This window comes from Centrocercus urophasianus, unplaced genomic scaffold (genome assembly GCF_019232065.1).
Source record: "Centrocercus urophasianus isolate 14NV4802_14NV808 unplaced genomic scaffold, USGS_Curo_1.0 seq_39, whole genome shotgun sequence".
NCBI classification, from domain to species: domain Eukaryota; kingdom Metazoa; phylum Chordata; class Aves; order Galliformes; family Phasianidae; genus Centrocercus; species Centrocercus urophasianus.
Window position 1 is genome coordinate 3,258,092 of NW_024884966.1, and position 17,073 is coordinate 3,275,164.

A 17,073-nucleotide genomic window follows, 5' to 3' on the forward strand; every position below is an offset into this window, starting at 1 on the left:
CCTATGAGCACAGGCTGAGAGAGCTGGGGCTGTGCAGCCTGGAGAAGGGAAGGCTGCAGGGAGACCTGAGAGCAGCCTGTCAGTATGTAAAGGAGGGGTGTAAGAAAGAAGGGGACAGACTCTTCAGCAGGGTCTGCTGTGACGGAAAAAGGGGGAACGGTTTCAAACGAAAAGGGCAAGATTGAGACTGGATATAAGGAAGAAGTTGTTTGCAATAAGGGTGGTGATGAACTGGCAAAGGTTGCACAGAGAGGCGGTGGTGCCCCATCCCTGCAGACAGCCAAGGTCGGGCTGGATGAGCACTGATGGAGCTGTGGGTGTCCCTGCTCGCTGGGACAGATGGCTTTGAAGGGTCCCTTCCAACTCAAACCATTTTGGTGAACAGCATCTCCCACCCCCAAAATCAGAGGTTCCCATCCATTTTACCCCCTTGCAGACACCTGTTTGAGGATGGGGACCGGACAGGGTGAATTCAACCTGGCCCAGCTGAGTCGGAACCTGCTGGGAGCAATCTCCAGAGCAAACAGAACCACGCCTGGGGTTTGTCCACTAGGGAGGGAAGCGGGTGATTCATTTCAGGGTGTAAAGTACCCCAAACATTCAGCTCAGTGCAGCCGGGAGCACAGCTGACACGTCACGGGGCAAGCAAACAAAGCGATACCCTCGAAGCGGCACCCACAGGAGCACAGTCACATAACTCGCGTCCGTCCCTGCGTCGCGTTCCGCCGCACTTCCCGGCCGGCGAGGACAGCTCGGGGCGGGGCTGTGCGCATGCGCGCGGTGCCCGGAGGCGGCGGCCGCGGGACACGGCGGTGCGGTGCGGTGCGGTGCGGTGAGTGCGGGGACAGCGGGCTTCGTGGCGAACGTGGGGCGAAAGGAGAGGGAGGAGAACCGCTTCAGGTTCCGCCGTGATGGTTTTGGGGGTTTGGCTTCCCCGGGCTGTCTGCTGAGGGTTGCTGTTGGGTTTTTCTTAGGTGAGCATCTCGCTTCTGCGGGGAGATTGCAGGTGCCTTTATTCTGCATTGTGGGATGGAGATGTGGCTCGGTTGTTGGGTGCTGTGGGATGACTGGGGCTGGGAAACGAGTTCATTGAAGTGCTGACACAGGTTGCACAGAGAGGCGGTGGTGCCCCGTCCCTGCAGACAGCCAAGGTCAGGCTGGATGGGCTGTGAGCACTGGTGGAGCTGTGGGTGTCCCTGCTCAGTGCACGGAGTGGGACAGATGGTCTTTAAAGGTCCCTTCCAACTCAAACCGTTCTATGAGGTACCCCTCCATGCCGGAGGGGCGCTTAGCTGGGAGATCACTGCATGGCCAGCGACCCGAAGGGCTGAGGATGGGGACGTGGGTGCTCCCGCGATGCTGCAGTCATGGAAAGGTCATGAGAAAGGACATTTGGATGCCCTGCCGGAGAGGAATGCGGGCTGCGGGGCTGTTTGTGCTCGCTGCTGGGGCAGGGAGGGGACGGCGAGCTGCCAAGCGCCCCGCTCCAGCTCTCAGCTCAGCTCGGAGGGGTGCAGGTATCACAAACAATTCCTAGAAGCACGGCCCTGCTGAGCCCAACCGCACGCCTTTGCACATTTCCTCCCGCAAAGGTGTTGTTTAACGGCCCTGGCCAGAGGGAATCGCCGTTCTGCAGGCGTTGCTGCTTGCATGTATTTACATCGAAGCTGTGCCTGGAGCCAAGGAGATTTGTGTCCCTCTGTGCAGCAAACCCAGAGCACAGAAAGAGCGCGTTGCCCTGGAAGGCTGCTAGGAGCTGTGATTTATGGGGCTGCATATGAGATCTGCAAGCTGGTGGCCGTACCTTATGTCCCTCAGGCGTTTATGCTTTAATTTTCCCCTAGCAAATCCCTAGCATCCCACGTTTGCAGGGGGAAATCAGCCATCCTCACTTGCCATTGCTGGGGGCTTTGTGTGCAGCTGAAGGGCAGCTCTGCTCACCTCGGAGGACAGGGACAAGGAGTTGGAGTGAAGGGAGGAGGGCAGCTCACAGGGCTGGCACACAGCTGCAGGCTCTGCTTGCTACCTCCCTCCCCCTCTCCCTGCTCGCAGCAGCGGCAGTGCCGCACGTGATGGATGGGCATTTTTTCCTGATGAGCCAAGCTCGAAAATCTGCAGCCTTCAAAATGTTTTTGAGCATCAGGCTCTTTGTGGGTGATGGCTTTTTTGTAGTAAAGCTGAGCAGCCTCAGCCTGGAGGCTCTGAGACATCTTCTAGCAATGCTTTTGGGGCAAAGAGGCCCCAGGGATGCTGTGTGCACAGCGATGGGAGGGAAGGATGCTGCACAGACGTGGCAGGAGGAGATGGAGGTTGTGAAAGCAAAATGCGGTTGAAACAAATCCAAATCCCCTTTTCAGCCTGTGGGGAGAAAAAATGGGCATTTCTGTGGCACCATTCAGCTCAATCCAGTGCTGGCGTGCGAAGCGGGTCAGGTCAGCCACCCCACTCCATCACTGCATGACTGAATGACAGCTCGCTGGCAGGGTACAGCTGCCTGCATGCCTAAACCCTGTTCGCTCCAAAGCAAGGTGGAGTTTCCCAAATCGAATGCGGGTGGCTGCAACAAAACTCTGCTGGGAGTGTGCAAACAAGGTGGCATGCACAGGTGACTGATGGGGAGTGTGCTTTGCTCTTGTTTCCATAGGTCAGGGTGCTCCACCTGGTGGGTGCAGGCTGCTCCCTGGTGTCTCACACCTACCTGAAAGCTTTGTGTGTGTGTGGGTGGGGGGGAGAAACTGGTGAGCAAATGTAGAAAGGGCAAAGAACAAAGGTGTGGTGAGGTCAGAAGAACAACCTGTGGGTCTGGTCTCATTCGACATCTTCATCAATGACCTGGATGGAGGGATAGAATGCAACCTCAGCAATGGTGCTGATGATACAGAGCTCGGAGGAACGGCTGACGCAGCAGGAGGCCATGCTGCCATTCAGAGAGATGTGGGCAGGCTGAGAGTTGACAGAGAGGAACCTGGTGGGGTTCAGCAAGGGCGAGTTGACTTGCAGACATCAGTACAGGTTAGGGCTGATCTCCAGGAGAAGAATCTCAGTGTCTTGGTTGGCCGTGAGCCTGCAGTGTGCCCTGGTGGCCAGGAAGGCCAGTGGTTTGCTGAGGTGCATTGCACACAGCACGGCCAGCAGGGCAAGGGAGGTGATCCTCCCCTCTGCTCTGCTCTGGGGAGGCCACATCTGGAGCACTGTGTCCAGTTCTGGGCTCCTCAGCTCAAGACAGACAGGGAACTGCTGGAGAGAGTCCAGTGGAGGGGGTTGGAGCATCTCCTGTATGAGGAAAAGTTGAGAGCCCTGGGGCTGTTCAGTCAGGAGGAGGGATCTTATCAATGCTTATCAATATCTCAAGTGTGGGAGTCAAGTGCATGGGGCCAGGCTCTTTTCAGTGGTGCCCAGTGACAGAACAAAGGGCAGTGGGCACAAACTGGGACAATAGGGAGCTCCATACAAACATGTAGAAAAACAGTTTTCCTTTGTGGGTGATGGTGCACTGACACAGGCTGCACAGAGAGGTGGTGGAGTCTCCTTCTCTGGACATATTCATAACCAACCTGGATGCTTTCCTGTGTAACCTACTGTAGGGAAGTGCTTTGGTGGGGGTTTGGGCTAGATGATCTCCAGAGGCCCCTTCCAGCCCTTGCACGTGATATCTGGGTTCAGTAATAAGTCCCACATGCAAGTCTTTGGTTTCCTAACGTTGGGTACCCAGCATACCTCAGGACCTTGCAGGGTGCTGTGTCCCCAAAACTTGGCTGCAGAGCTTGTTGCTCCATCCCTACTGAGCTCAATGCTCACGCTGCTGTCCCTGCTGCTCCCATCTCCTGGATCCAGCCCAAGGTGCAGGCAGTGCTGAGCTCACATTGAGGGGCACTCATGGCTCCGCACAGCTCAACTGGCAGCCAGCCCAGCTGCTTTCTAACCAGAAATTGCAGGGGAGATGCCACCACCAGCAGCAAGGGAACCCTGCCATCTCCTACCGTCCTCAATGGATGCTGTCCTGTCATCATCAGGCATTAATGTTCCATTGAACACAAACTTGGACAAACCCTGCTTCAGCTCTGTGCCGTGAGTATATACAGAAAGGTAGAATTTGGGCTATATGCTGTGAAATTTTCATTAGGTTACTTTGCTTCTTAGCAGAATTCAGATTACTTTCCAGCTTCCCCTTTCAAGGTCTCCAGTGAATGATAGAATCATTAAGGTTGAGGATCTCTAAGAGCCCTAAGTCAACTGTCAGCCCATCCCCACCATGCCTGCTGGCCATAGCCACGTGTCCACAGTTGGAGCACCTCCAGGGACGGTGACTGCACCGTAACATCACTAAGAGATGTGGTTTAGTGACGGGGTTCAGTAGGTAAGGTTGATGGTTGCACTTGGTGGTGGGACCTTGTGAGATCCAAGCTGAAGCACTGCGTACAGCTCTGGGCCCCAGCACAAGGACATGGAGCTGTTGGAGCGCATTCAGAGGAGGACGTGAAGATGCTCAGAGGGTAGAGCACCTTTCCTATGGGGACAGGCTGAGACCTGGGTGTATTCAGTCTGGAGAAGTCTTTGAGGAGTTCTCATTGTGGCCTTCCAATGCCTCAAGGGGCCTCCAGGGAAGGTGGAAAGGACTCTGTCAGAAAGTATAGTGGTAGGACCAGAGGTAATGGCCTTAAACTAAAAGAGGGGAGAAATAGATTGGGTGTAAGGAAGTAATGCTTCACAATGAGGAAGGCAAGGCAGTGGCACTGCTGCCCAGAGAGCTGTGGGTGCTCATCCCTGCCGTGCCCAAGGCCATGCATGGGGCTGTGGGCAGCCTGGGCTGTGGGAGGTGTCCCTGCCCACGGCAGGGCTTTATGTCCTTGCCAACCCAAACCATCCTGTGATTCTATGACTTGATTATCTTGAAGGTATCTTCCATTGATGATTCTATGTCTATCTATATTGATCTATATTGATGATTCTATTCTTCTGTGATTCTATATCACCAGTTTCTTTCCAAAGCATCCCGACTCACACAGAGTCCCTGTTGGCTGAGTACTCATAACACAGCTATTGGGCTGATGTGGATGTAACCGGGCACACAAACGTGTCAAGGAAGATAAAATATTCAGTGTAATGTTCTGTGCTGCAGTCCCAGCATGGCCTGGTGTGGTACAGCAGCACATCAGGAGCACAATACCTAGCTCTCTTCAGGCAGATGAGGATTTTCTATGGTTCCATGATTCTGTGATTTGTATTCTCATTTAATACTGGGAGGTGGAAACCCAATTCGCAGAACATCTGAGCACTTGGAGGACCTCCACTTTTCTGACAGTGCTGCTATGAGCCATTCTGCAGAATTGCTGCTATGAGCCATTCTAGGATCTCCATTTCTCATCTGTGTTTCCAAAGCAGCAACCTGTGGTGCAGCCGATGGACTTTTGCACAGCTCTCAGATGAGTGGAATTCAGGAATTTGTTGTTACTTCCACACCGTACACAACTGCTTTTCTTTATAAATGCAGTGCATCTGTTAAAGACTTCCCCAGGGCTCTCTGGACCCCTCTGCTTTGTTTCCCAGGCATTGCTGCCTGTCTGGAAGCAGATGTGTGTGTGTCAATGCCTGATGCCCACGCAGCATCCTGCAAGCCAATACATGGAGCTGCTACAGGCTGACTTACAGAGTTAAAACCGAGGCCGGGCTGGTGGGAAAATCAGCCGTACCCTGCAGGAAATCTTCTCATTCAAACCCTTCCATTAGACTGTGACCAAAAGCAAAAGAGCTGGGAAAAAGCTCGAGTTTCCAATTACTTTGGAAGAAAGGGAGAGCAAAATTGGAACGGGATCGTTCCTCCTCTGGGCCGCGCTTCGTATTGTGGCTGCAATGATCCCCCCTGGGCACCGCTCACCCCCTCCTGGCAGCTCCGTCCCTGAACAAACGATACTTGGTTGCTTTTAATTGGGAGCAGCCAAAATAAGTGAATCCCCCGGAGATGGGGGTGAGGAGGGGATGGCAGCGAGGCACCCTGCTGATGAATGTGGCTTTCAGCTGCTCCGACACCCCCGCGGGAGGGAAAGAATAGGGGCTCTGTGAAGGCAAAACAGCCAGTGCCGACCTTGGGGTTCCTCTCTCTTATTTTCTTGTTGTTATTCCCCTTCTCGCTCCCTTTTCTTTAATTGCTCGTTGCTCTGTCCATCACATGATGGCTGCAAATTGCCAACTTGTTCTCGCTTCTCGGTGTCACAAGTTTGGTTTAAAATAAGCCTGCTGGATTCCTGATTTACTCCCTGTTTGTCTGAGCACTGCATGTGTTTCTTGTGATTTCGTTCTGTTAGCTTGAAAAAATGTCTGCCCCTCCTTCTGCACTGTAAAACCTGGCGTTTCCCAGCCAGGAAGAATCTCTGCTCTCAGTTCCCAGCCTTCCCCTAGAACTGCTCAAGGGCGATGCTTGCTGTATCCAAGATGAGACCATGGCAAAATCCTGGTGTGCAAGCCAGAGCCAGCCTGTGCCTGGTACAGATGCTGCTGTCCCTTTCATATGCTCATCAGCATGCAAAGCAGGCATGCCAGGGGCAGTGGAAATCACAGCGTGCCCCTTGCACCCATCTGCATCCTTGCACCCTGCTCTTTGCTTGTGCAATCCAGGCTTTGTCCAGGTTTTTCAGTTTCTGATGTCCCGGTGTCAGCACGAGTGTTTGTCTCCTCCATCTTTTGGGGAGCTCTGGGAGCCCTTTCTCCCTGCACCTTGTCATCATGAGCACCTTCCTGGAGGGTTTTGCAGCATTGTGCTGAGTTGAGGTGAAGATGTAGCACTGAACCCCCTGCAGGAAACCCAGATCCTTGGACCATGCTTAGTTAAAGGGATGCTGGGTGATGGAGTTGAAGCCACTATGCTTGGGTTATATCAGAGCAAATGCTGGAAGTTAGGTGATAGGACAGTGGGAAATGGTTCAGACTAAAAGAGGGGAAGTTTAAATTGGAAAAAGTTTCTTTGCCATAAGAGTTGTAAGGCAGGAACACAGGTTGCACAGAGAGGCGCTGGTGCCCCATCGCTGCAGCCAGCCACGGTCAGGCTGGATGGGCTGTGAGCACTGCTGGAGCTGTGGGTGTCCCTGCTCAGCACAGGGAGTGGGCCTAGAGGTCCCTTCCTGAAAGGTCTCTTTCAATTTGGACAGTTCTATGGTAAGCCCTCTTGCTTGGGTCCCATCAGAGCAAATGGTGTGAGAGGCAGAAAACGCATGGGAGCAGGTGGACAGACAGGTAGATGAGTTCAGGATGCCCAAAGCATTTCAGAGTCCATACTCGCACCCTTCCGCATCATGTAGAGGCAGCGGATGCCTAGGCAAATAGAGGCAATCAGCTGCTGCTGTACCAGGGCAGCCTGGTGGTGCACTGGCAATGGGTTGGGGCTCTACATGATGCATGCTGACCCCAGAGAGCCTGTCCTTGAAGCAGGCATGCTGCTGCAAAATGAATCGTCACGGTTGGGTCATGGGATCGTGCTCAAAACCCTGAGAAGCTGCTTTCCGTAGCTCAAAACTGCCTGTGCTGGAGGGATACCACCAGTTCATGGGGAGTTCTGCAGAGCCTGCCTGGGGATGTGAATACACACAGGCTTCATGTAGCCTCTTTGCACCTGGACCAGAAAGTCAAACATCATCTCAGTAGAACGTGCATAAAACCTTCCTGCCCTTCCCACCACACTGTGCTCAGCATCAAGTCCTGTCCAGCTCATCCACAGGAGATACAGGATCACTGAGGTTAGAAAAGACTTTCAAGATGGTCCAGTCCAACCATTAATCTGCGTGTTGGCTCTGCCTAGGATGGAGATAGCTTTCCCCACAGCTGCCCATATAGTCTTGTGCTGTTGTACTTGAAGCTAGAACAGCATTCAGATAGGGCAACAGAGGGGGAGTATTGCAATCTGCATAGCCAGAGCTGCTCTCCTTGCCTGGGCTCTGCTTTATCCTGAAGCTGAGGTCTAGATTAAGTTGAATGAATGAGTTTTTTCTTTCTCTATCAGCAATAAGGAGTCGGAACAGAGTGTATCAAATGAATGTGCCTTCATTGGAACTGGGGAGTATTGTCCATTTTTCACACCATCCCCTCAGAGTTCAAATCTGCCTTCCCAAATGTTGGCACGTATCCCCTAGCAATACACAAGCTGCTGAATGAAGCACATGTTCCATCATGGGTCTGCCCCCTCAGGACAGGAATAAAGGGAATCTGCCCATGTCAGACCCTCAGTGAGGGCTCTGCCTTCAGCTCTGCACAGCTGTGACCCTATTTTAGTTGTGACACTCCATTTTAGGAACCACCTTTCCTTCCAACTCTTGTAGGGTGGCTCCAGCAGACGCAGCAGCCACTTTCTATGTGGCAAAGAAGGAAAAAAAACCAAACAGGCCTGAGAGATGCTAACGAAGAAAGCCTGGAAAGCACAAGGAGAAAGAACTGGCTGGAAAATGCAATATGTCAGCTGTGACAGCTCCTATCTGCTAGAACAAGGAAGTAAAGTGAAAATGTTTTGTCTGATATCAGAAGCTTTGAGTTGTAAGGGGAAGTGGGAACTTGCAAGCCAGTGCAGAGTCTGCTCAGGCTTGGCTCTTTGTGCTATCTCACCCTGGGACTGTTCGTCAGCTCCCATCTCTGCTTTCACTTCCTCTTGGTTTTTAACATCATACGGTGTCCCCAGCTTGCTGAGGGCCTCCTGGTGTGTATCTGCTCAGAGCAGTCCTCTGCCTCTCACAGCAGATGCTACAAAAGAAAAATAAAGCATTTCCTACACTCATGCAAAATACTCATTAACATTTACTTACTTTCTGGTCGTCTCTATACACTTGGGTGTAAATGAGCTAAGGAGTCCAGCCCCAGTCCTGCAGATATGCAGCATTGGCTGGACACGAGTACAGAGCCTGCTTCACCAGCAGCAGATTCAGTCTAAGCACAGTCATGTGTGATGAGTTCTTTTTTCTTCCTTTTTTTTTTTTAATGTACTGTAAATGCCAGCAGGGAAGAGAAGCTTCTTGGGTGGAAGGGAAACAGGTTATTAGGGGTGAAGTCGGCACTGTGAGATTATCTAGCCCAGCTCCTCTCATTTCACTATCATCTCCCGTCCTGCTGCCTCTTCCATAGGGGGGAATGAGGGCTGTGGAATTCTCTCCCCTCTGCCCAACTGATTGCTGCAGCCCTGGGCATGCACCCCATCTGCAAATTATGTGGCAGGAAAGCCAGCCTTGTTTGTAGCCTCCAGGATTTGGTTGCAAATCCACTTAAAGAAAAGCAAGTTACCCTTAGATGAATCGTTATGTCCTTGTTTTGTCCCTGAGTGGTTTGTTCTGGCTGAAAGGGTGAAAAACCCCCTCCACAGGTGCTTGAGAATCATTTGAGTTGGAATGGGCATTTAAAGGCCATATGGTCCCGCTCCCTGCAATGAACAGGGACGCCTACAGCTCCATCGGGTGCTCAGAGCCCTGTCCAGCCTGACCTTGGGTGCCTGCGGGGATGGGGCACCCAGCACTGTGTTCCAGTGCTTCACTACTCTTATTGTAAAAAAAAACCTCCTTAAATGCAGCCTAAATCTCTCCTGAGATTTCCTCTGTAAAATCTCCCCTAACTGCTTCTTGCACCCCCTTATTGGCAGCTAGCCCTAAACATGCCCCAGGAGACTGCCAAGGAGGTGGGGACTAAGGGCAGGATGTCACGTTTCTGTTTCTATCTAATCTAGGCCGAACCACAGAGACATCCTCCTGTGTGCTGAATTCAGGTCTGCCTAGTCCAGAAAAGCCCTTTGCTTTGCCTCTCCAGGCAGGGCCTGCATCTTGATATCATCACAGAATCGTGACGTTTGGAAAAGCGATCTGCGATCCCCGAGTCCAACTGCAGCCCACCCCACCACGCTCACAGGCCGTGTTCCTCACATCTCCACGGTTCCTGAACACCCCCAGGGACGGTGACCCCCCCACCTCCCCGGGCAGCCCGTTCCTGTGCATCCCCCTTCTTTCTGCGGATAAATTCTCCCTGGTATTTGCACCGTGCTGTGTCTCACCCAGCGGCACTGCCACGCTCTTCTCCCAATGCCTTCCCATTAACATTTCCTCCCTCTCTCTTTCCTGCAGGGCACGAGGACGACGTCCCCTCATGATGACGGCCATCCTGGAGCGCCTCAGCACGCTGTCCCTCAGCGGGCCGCAGCTCAGCCGCCTTCCCCGCCTGCTGGAGGATGGCTTCCCCAAGATGCCGTGCACCGTCCCACAGGGAGAGGTGCCACAGCTCTTCCGTGAGCCGTACATCCACGCCGGGTACCGTCCCACTGGGCAGGACTGGAGGTATTACTTCCTCAGCCTCTTCCAGAAGCACAACGAGGTGGTCAACGTCTGGACTCATCTCCTGGCGGCGCTGGCCGTGCTGCTGAGGTTCAAAGCGTTTGTGGAAGGCGAGCAGCTACACCTGGATGCTTGGTCTCTGCCTCTGCTCATCTTTGTCCTCTCCTCTGTCACCTACCTGACCTGCAGCCTCCTGGCCCACCTGCTGCAGTCCAAGTCAGAGCTGTACCACTACACTTTCTACTTCGTGGACTACGTCGGGGTCAGCACCTATCAGTACGGTAGTGCCCTGGCCCACTTCTACTACAGCTCCGACCAGGCGTGGTATGACAAATTCTGGCTTTTCTTCCTCCCGGCAGCTGCTTTCTGTGGCTGGCTGTCGTGTGCTGGATGCTGCTATGCCAAATACCGGTACCGACGGCCTTACCCCATCATGAGGAAAATGTGCCAGGTGATCCCAGCCGGGCTGGCCTTCATCTTGGATATCAGTCCTGTCGCTCACCGGGTGGTCGTGTGTCACCTGGGGGGCTGTCAGGAAGATGCTGCTTGGTACCACACGTACCAGATACTGTTTTTCCTTATCAGTGCTTATTTCTTCTCCTGCCCGGTTCCTGAGAAGTACTTCCCTGGCTCCTGTGATATCGTTGGCCATGCCCACCAGATCTTCCACGCCTTCCTGGCTATCTGCACCCTATCGCAGCTGGAGGCCATTTGTTTGGATTACAAGAACAGGCAGGAGATCTTCCTCAAAAGACATGGGCCTTTCTCCATCTATCTCTCCTGCGTCTCTTTTTTCGGCTTGGTGGCTTGCAGTGCCATCACAGCTTACATCCTGCGATGCAGGATCAAGGCCATCCTGGCTAAAAAGGACTCCTGAGAATCGTGAAGGTGATGGGCCACCACCCAAAAAGGAAAAAATAATAAGAAAAGGGGCATAGCATCTTAGAGGCATAACTGGCTTATTTGCCTAACACACTGTGACTAACCTGGACCTTGGACTGGGGTGGAGGGCTGGATGCTTCATGCTGGGTGCATTTTCACAGCAGGAGCTGCATTCTGCCATGCAGGGGGACATGGGGTGTTTTAAGCCACAAAAGTCACTTAACCAAGGATACTGGAATAGGCATAGGTTCTTTGTTCTCTCTAGTGAACCTGTGGGAGATACCTCACCGAACATGAAGAATGGTAACCAGAGGGCTGTGCAACTGCAGAAGGGTTTTCTAGGGCACACAGCACAGGGAGAACCCAACATGAGGCCTCCGAGTGGCCATGTTGACATCTTTGGGTTTTGCCATTTCTGCTGGCCAAGGAGAGACTTGCTAACATCAAAAGCAGTTGTAAGATTTCATTTCTAGGGTTCATTCGCAAGGGCGTGTGTAACAGTGGCTGGACTAATCCTTTCCCAGCTCCAGCTCAGCTAAATCAGATTTTATCTATGACCCCTTGAAGTATCTCAGCAGCAGGTTGCTGAGGTGACATCAGCAAAGCATGCTTGCAGACCAAGACTTCACCTAGAGTCCTCTCGAATCAACTGGAACTGAACCTGGCCCCCACGTCTGCCAGGCGCTGCTGTGGCCCAGCCACCCCCTGGTTGGGGATGTTGGGTCATCTGTATCTTTTCTTTCTGCACAGTTGCACCATCTGTGGTGAAACTGCTTAGCAAAGCCCAAGCAGGCTGTCCCAGCTCTTCAGAGGCTCCTGCCTTCCATTTTAAGTGCTTACTTGCCCTTGAGGACTTGGCCCTGGAACGGGTTGGAGCTGATTTTCTTAGCTTTTCTCAGTAGCAGTAGTAGAGGTTGAGCTCCCCTGCGACTAGCGATCAGCATTGAAGATGCTGGCAGTGGGAGGGGAACTGTATTTGTGGAGAGAAGTGCCTCTTTTTCTGCCTGCGTGACATGTTCATACATTCCTGCAAAGCCTGATCCTGTATCATCTGCCATGGGAGTCTGACTGGCCTCCAATTCTGACCATGCAGCACAGAACTTACTTGGGTGTGATCTGTCTGGTATGGGAAAGCCGCTGGGCTCTGGGCCTCCTAGGAATGGTCATGGCCGAAAGAGGATGAAAGTGAAGTGGATGTGGAGCCTTTATTCCCTTTTTAATGGTCCTTTTCAGGATGCCAAGCAATCCTTGGTGGACCTTGTGGGAAAGATGGCCGTGAATCTGCAAGGTTGCTCTTCTCTGACTTATGGGGCTTTGAATCAGGCATGTTTTTATCGGCATTAGATGAAGGTAGAATGGCAAAAGGCAGGAGCAGGTTGACAGAATTAAGGTGTTTTGTAACCTTGGAATGGGTTTGTCCTTGGAACTTGGAGGTTCTTGTGTGGAGCAGCAAATATAGTGGTCAGGAACACTGGTGTCTGTGAGTCACTGCTGTCCAAAGAGCAGGAAGGGTTGTTTTATGGTGTCCTCAGCTAAACGAATCTCTTCTGTAATTGCTGGAGGGATATTTGAGGTATGGAGCCATACTGTGGCACTGAAGTTAGCAGCACTTACAGGACTGGATGCTCTGAGCCCATACAGATAGATTCCAGACTACATACCTTCTGGTCAACGTACTTCTCGCTTTTCACAGTTAACTCTGAGTCCTTCCAGCTGTATTCTTACAGAAGAGCTGAAGCCTCAAATGTCATGACATCTATACCACGATATATAAATCTTCACTGAAAGCAAGAAAGATGTGGGATCAATTCCAGCCACAGATCTGAATCCAAGGGCAGGCAAATGAATGGTGGTTGCTGGTGTCGAGCAGGAAGACTTTAGGGTTGAGGAGATGATTTGTCAAGGCAAGCACTGATTTCTGCACTTGATCTGGTTTTTAATTATTGAGATGTGTTTGGGCATGTGCATGCATGCCTGATTTAATACCCAGAAAGGTTTTGCCTTCGGCTTTTTTATCTACAGAGCGTCCTAGCTGGGTCAAGATTAGCTTGAAGGAAGTAATGCCGTGCTGCTGGAGGAGCATGGGGGCCAGACAACAACATCTCTGAAAACTCACCTATCAGTAGGTACCTGGCTGCAACAAAAAGAAAGGTTTTGTGCACAAACCTGAAACTCTGGCCTAATTGATAAATTAAAGGATGAAGAGAGCAATTTTTGATCACAAGAGAAGAAATCACGGGAGAAATTTGGACATCTAGTCCATCCTTTCCCCTCACTTTGGGCTTCCTTGTTGACATCTAGCCCAGCTTAGGAGCACTCAGAAATTGGTAATGACTTCATTTCCTACGCTGCTTATTGACTTACCCCTCCTCACACTGCACCTTCTGCACAGAGGTTTAGCTGACTATGGAGCAAGAAAATGGCTGGGAGATGGACCAGCAGAAAAGCAACCCTACTGAAAAAATGTCAGTGATTTTCTCCTGGTTTTAACATCCAGCCAGCTTAGTTGGGCAGCAGGGCTGCCTGCACACGTGGGTCTCCTCTCAGTTTGGGAGAAGACTTCCAGTAGGAGCAGGTAGGCTGCTTCTCACAGCCAAATTTGCTTTGCCTTTGTGGCAGATAATGGAGAATAAGCCAGTTACAGGCCGGTCCACGGTTTTGTTCTGAACTAAAACGGAGGGAGTGGGCATTGCTGCTAACAGCAGACTGTGCTGTTATCACTTAGTAATACTGGTATCAAAAGACAGGGGTCACCCAGGCGTTTGCTTCTCTAAAGCTGTGAAAATATGTGATGTCCAGCCCCTGGCTAAAGGAGGATGATTGCAGTAATGCTGTCCAGTTCCCAGCAGGGTAGGAGGAGGTCCTTCATGAATTTCCTGAGGTATTTCTGGTCAAATGTCATCTCCGTGCTACAGCAGAAATGGAACTTCTCCTTCTGAATCAACTGTGGTGTGACAGTAGTGGTGTTTCTGCATATCCCCATGGTACCCCTCAAATGAAGCCACTCACGTGCCCGCGTGGCCCTGCACTCAGACCTGGAGCTGACTTCCTCATTACTATGATGGGTCAATTTTGCAGGCAACTGCCACCCAAATTGCTGCTGCTGTGAGGGTGCACCCTTGGTGTCCAAAGGGACTTGTCTACACTGGAGCTTCCCCTGTCTCTGTCTCCATCCTCCTCGTCTGCCTCCAACAAAGAGGTTTGTTCCTTCACCCCAGGACTTGTGCCTTACGCACCCGGCTGCCTACCTGAGCAAACTCAACATGCTGAGCACTCTGTTCCACCTCAAGAAAAGGACCTGGGAAGTGGCTGCCAGTGCCCTCCTGAGAACTGTGCTGTTGATCTAGAGGAGACCAGAGCTGCTGAGACAGTAAAAGTGCAGCTGTGCTAAACTGAGAGCCTGCCAGGGTCTTCTCCTTTGGGCTCGCTGCTTGGAGCACGGCTTCGTCCATCCTGGTGCTCCTTTGAGGAGGCACGGCCGGGCTGGGTGTCCTGGTGGCAGGGAGTTAAGCACTTTTTGGATCCTGAAGGCCCTCACCCTCAAGAATCTCTGGCCCTACGATGGTACTGTAGCAGATCTCACAAGTTGGATCTGCGCAGGTCAGCTGAGCAGTCATCCCAATGTGCCTTATGCTGTTACCTGCAGGGATTTATACCGAAGGAACCAGGGGCAGCCTCTTTGTTATCTGCTGGTCTGTGGTGGAGCAGAAGGGGGAGGATGGAGAGAGGTACCTTAAACTCGCCTTAAACTTGGATTTTTTGCCTAGTGATTTGTGTAGCAGGGCAAGGACGGGTTCCTCATGTGCCTTGCAATTTACATTTTTTACTGACAAGATTATTTTTAAGCACTGTTTGTTACTAAACAGAAGGACAAAAAGAGTTTGTTTTTGTTTCTTTCCCCCTAGGAAGTAGAGAAGGGTCTGGGGGTTAGATATTAACCATCCCCTTCCCACCTTCCATCTGCTGACTTTGTATTGTTGAAAACATTGGTAATGTTTTAAGCTTTGTACTGTACTGATCGTTATTTAAAAACCTCCAGTGAAAAAACAAAACAAAACAAAACTGTGAAAGTAAAATGATCGGTGTGGTGTGAAGTTCCCAAATGCACAAAAAAGGTTATGAATCATTGGGAAGAAAGCATGGCCACACACAATCACATACATGCCCCACCTCTAGGATATCCATCGGCGTGAATTTCAGTCGCTTAGGAAGTCAGCTCTTTTTCCTTCTGTTAGCACTGTGCCAGTCATTTCAATCGTTATTTCTTATCGTCGCATACAGAGCGAGGCCTCTGTGCTGCTGTGCTTCCACCCAGCAGAGGGCGAGATGCCTTCACCTTCGTGGCTGCAAGAGGCCCGAGTGCCACGAAAGCACAGCCTGCAGGCCCTGCTGGAACTCTGCAGACAGGCTTAGGGAAAAAATGCTCCCACTCAAGCGGGCGTGCAGCCAGCCCTGCAGAGAGATGCATTTCCGAGCCAGGGATGTGCTTTGCAAACGTCTCGCCCTCTGCGTAAGTGACAGGGATTTTGCCAGACAAGTGAAGCCAAGGTTTTATGTTTCCATGAAGTAAAAGCTGAAGAAGAATGGGACAAAACAGAACAACAAGGCTGTTAACCTTGTTAACAAGAAACAAAAATAGAGGCTTGTGGTATGCTGCTTGGCAATACTGCTCCAGGGAATGCACTTCCTACGTGGCCTTTCCTATTTGATTTTACGCATACAACTCCTCAGTGCCTGGAAAGCTAGAGGCTGTTATTAGCAACAGAGGGAACGGGCTTATCCCAAGCAGATGAAGTCAAATGCAAAAAATACAAGAGCTTCCAAGTCAGAGGAACAAAGCATTTTGGTCTGTCTCCTTCACACAGAGGGGGGAATGAGAGAGAAGGTATGATCTCGAGCACCTGATACTGCTGCAGATATTCTCAGTTATGTCAGAAGAGAGAGTTCTTTTACCCCAAGGCAATCTTTGCCTGGTTTTATCCTTGCAGATCTCTGGGAATATGAGGCAGAGCCTCAGCGAGCAGCTCCAAATGAGATATTTCCTTCTTTCTTTTGTTAAGCAGCTGTTGATGCTCGGCTCTGCAAGTAGGTCAGGGGAAGAATGCTTCCCCACGTTGCCTGCTGCTCCTCCTGAATCCAGAGAGAGAAGTATGTTCATCCAGCGTGAAAATGAGGATTGAACATACCTGAAACATAAGGGATTAAGCCACCTGCTGGGTCTTAAACTCTGCAGCTGTCCCCAGTGACAGCTTATTTATTCTGACGTTGTTTGCTTTGTTCAGGTTGGAGGTAAGATCCGCTCTCAATCAAAAGCAGTTCCTCTAGCTATAAAGTGAAGAGCGCTAAGCTCATTTTTTAGCAGCACCCTCACATGCCTTTATCAAACTGGGGCCAGGGGGATAGATGGCGTGTGGAAGAAAGGAAAAATCCAAGTGTGCAATGTACAAATGACAACAGAGCAGTGTAGAAAGCATTCTGATTTATGAATCCCTGATTTTACCAGGCTTGTGGGTATCACATTTCAGCCTACTGCTAGCAAGCCCATACTTCAAAGTGTTTTTTAACAAACCCTTTGTAAGTAGTCCTTGGATCCCTCAGAGCACAGACAGGGCATACTGAAACGTCAGCCATTGCTGTAGCATGGGGATTCACAGGTTGGGCTGTTTATTGCCAGACATTACAGGGGTGTGAATAGACATAACAGCACAGCCTTTCCTCCAAAACACATGGGCTTTCAGCAGGTAAGAGCTAGGAAATCTTGATACAGGAAACACTGATCCTTTTGCTTTTCATGAGCAGAGTTGTAGAGATGCAAGAGGCTGACGAGGCTTGTCTTAACCACGCCAAGACTGATTTGAATGTACAGAAGTTGGTGTCAAAGATGCCCCTTTCTGCCACGACT

At 51.3% G+C, this 17,073-nt stretch overlaps 1 protein-coding gene across 2 annotated transcripts; it reads left to right on the plus strand.

Annotated features, from left to right (window-relative positions):
• The first annotated feature begins 855 nt into the window (after positions 1–855).
• PAQR8 (progestin and adipoQ receptor family member 8) lies at positions 856–15,247 on the plus strand. 2 transcript variants are annotated; one of them, XM_042832696.1, is made up of 2 exons: positions 856–974; positions 10,083–15,247. In XM_042832696.1, exon 2 carries the CDS (start codon positions 10,105–10,107, stop codon positions 11,164–11,166), a length of 1,062 nt encoding a protein of 353 aa, XP_042688630.1. In that variant the 5' UTR covers positions 856–974; positions 10,083–10,104; the 3' UTR covers positions 11,167–15,247. The 2 variants fall into 2 exon arrangements, with proteins under 2 accessions (XP_042688630.1, XP_042688627.1); XM_042832693.1 differs by lacking the exon at positions 856–974 and adding an exon at positions 9,515–9,987.
• The last annotated feature ends 1,826 nt before the right edge of the window (positions 15,248–17,073 follow it).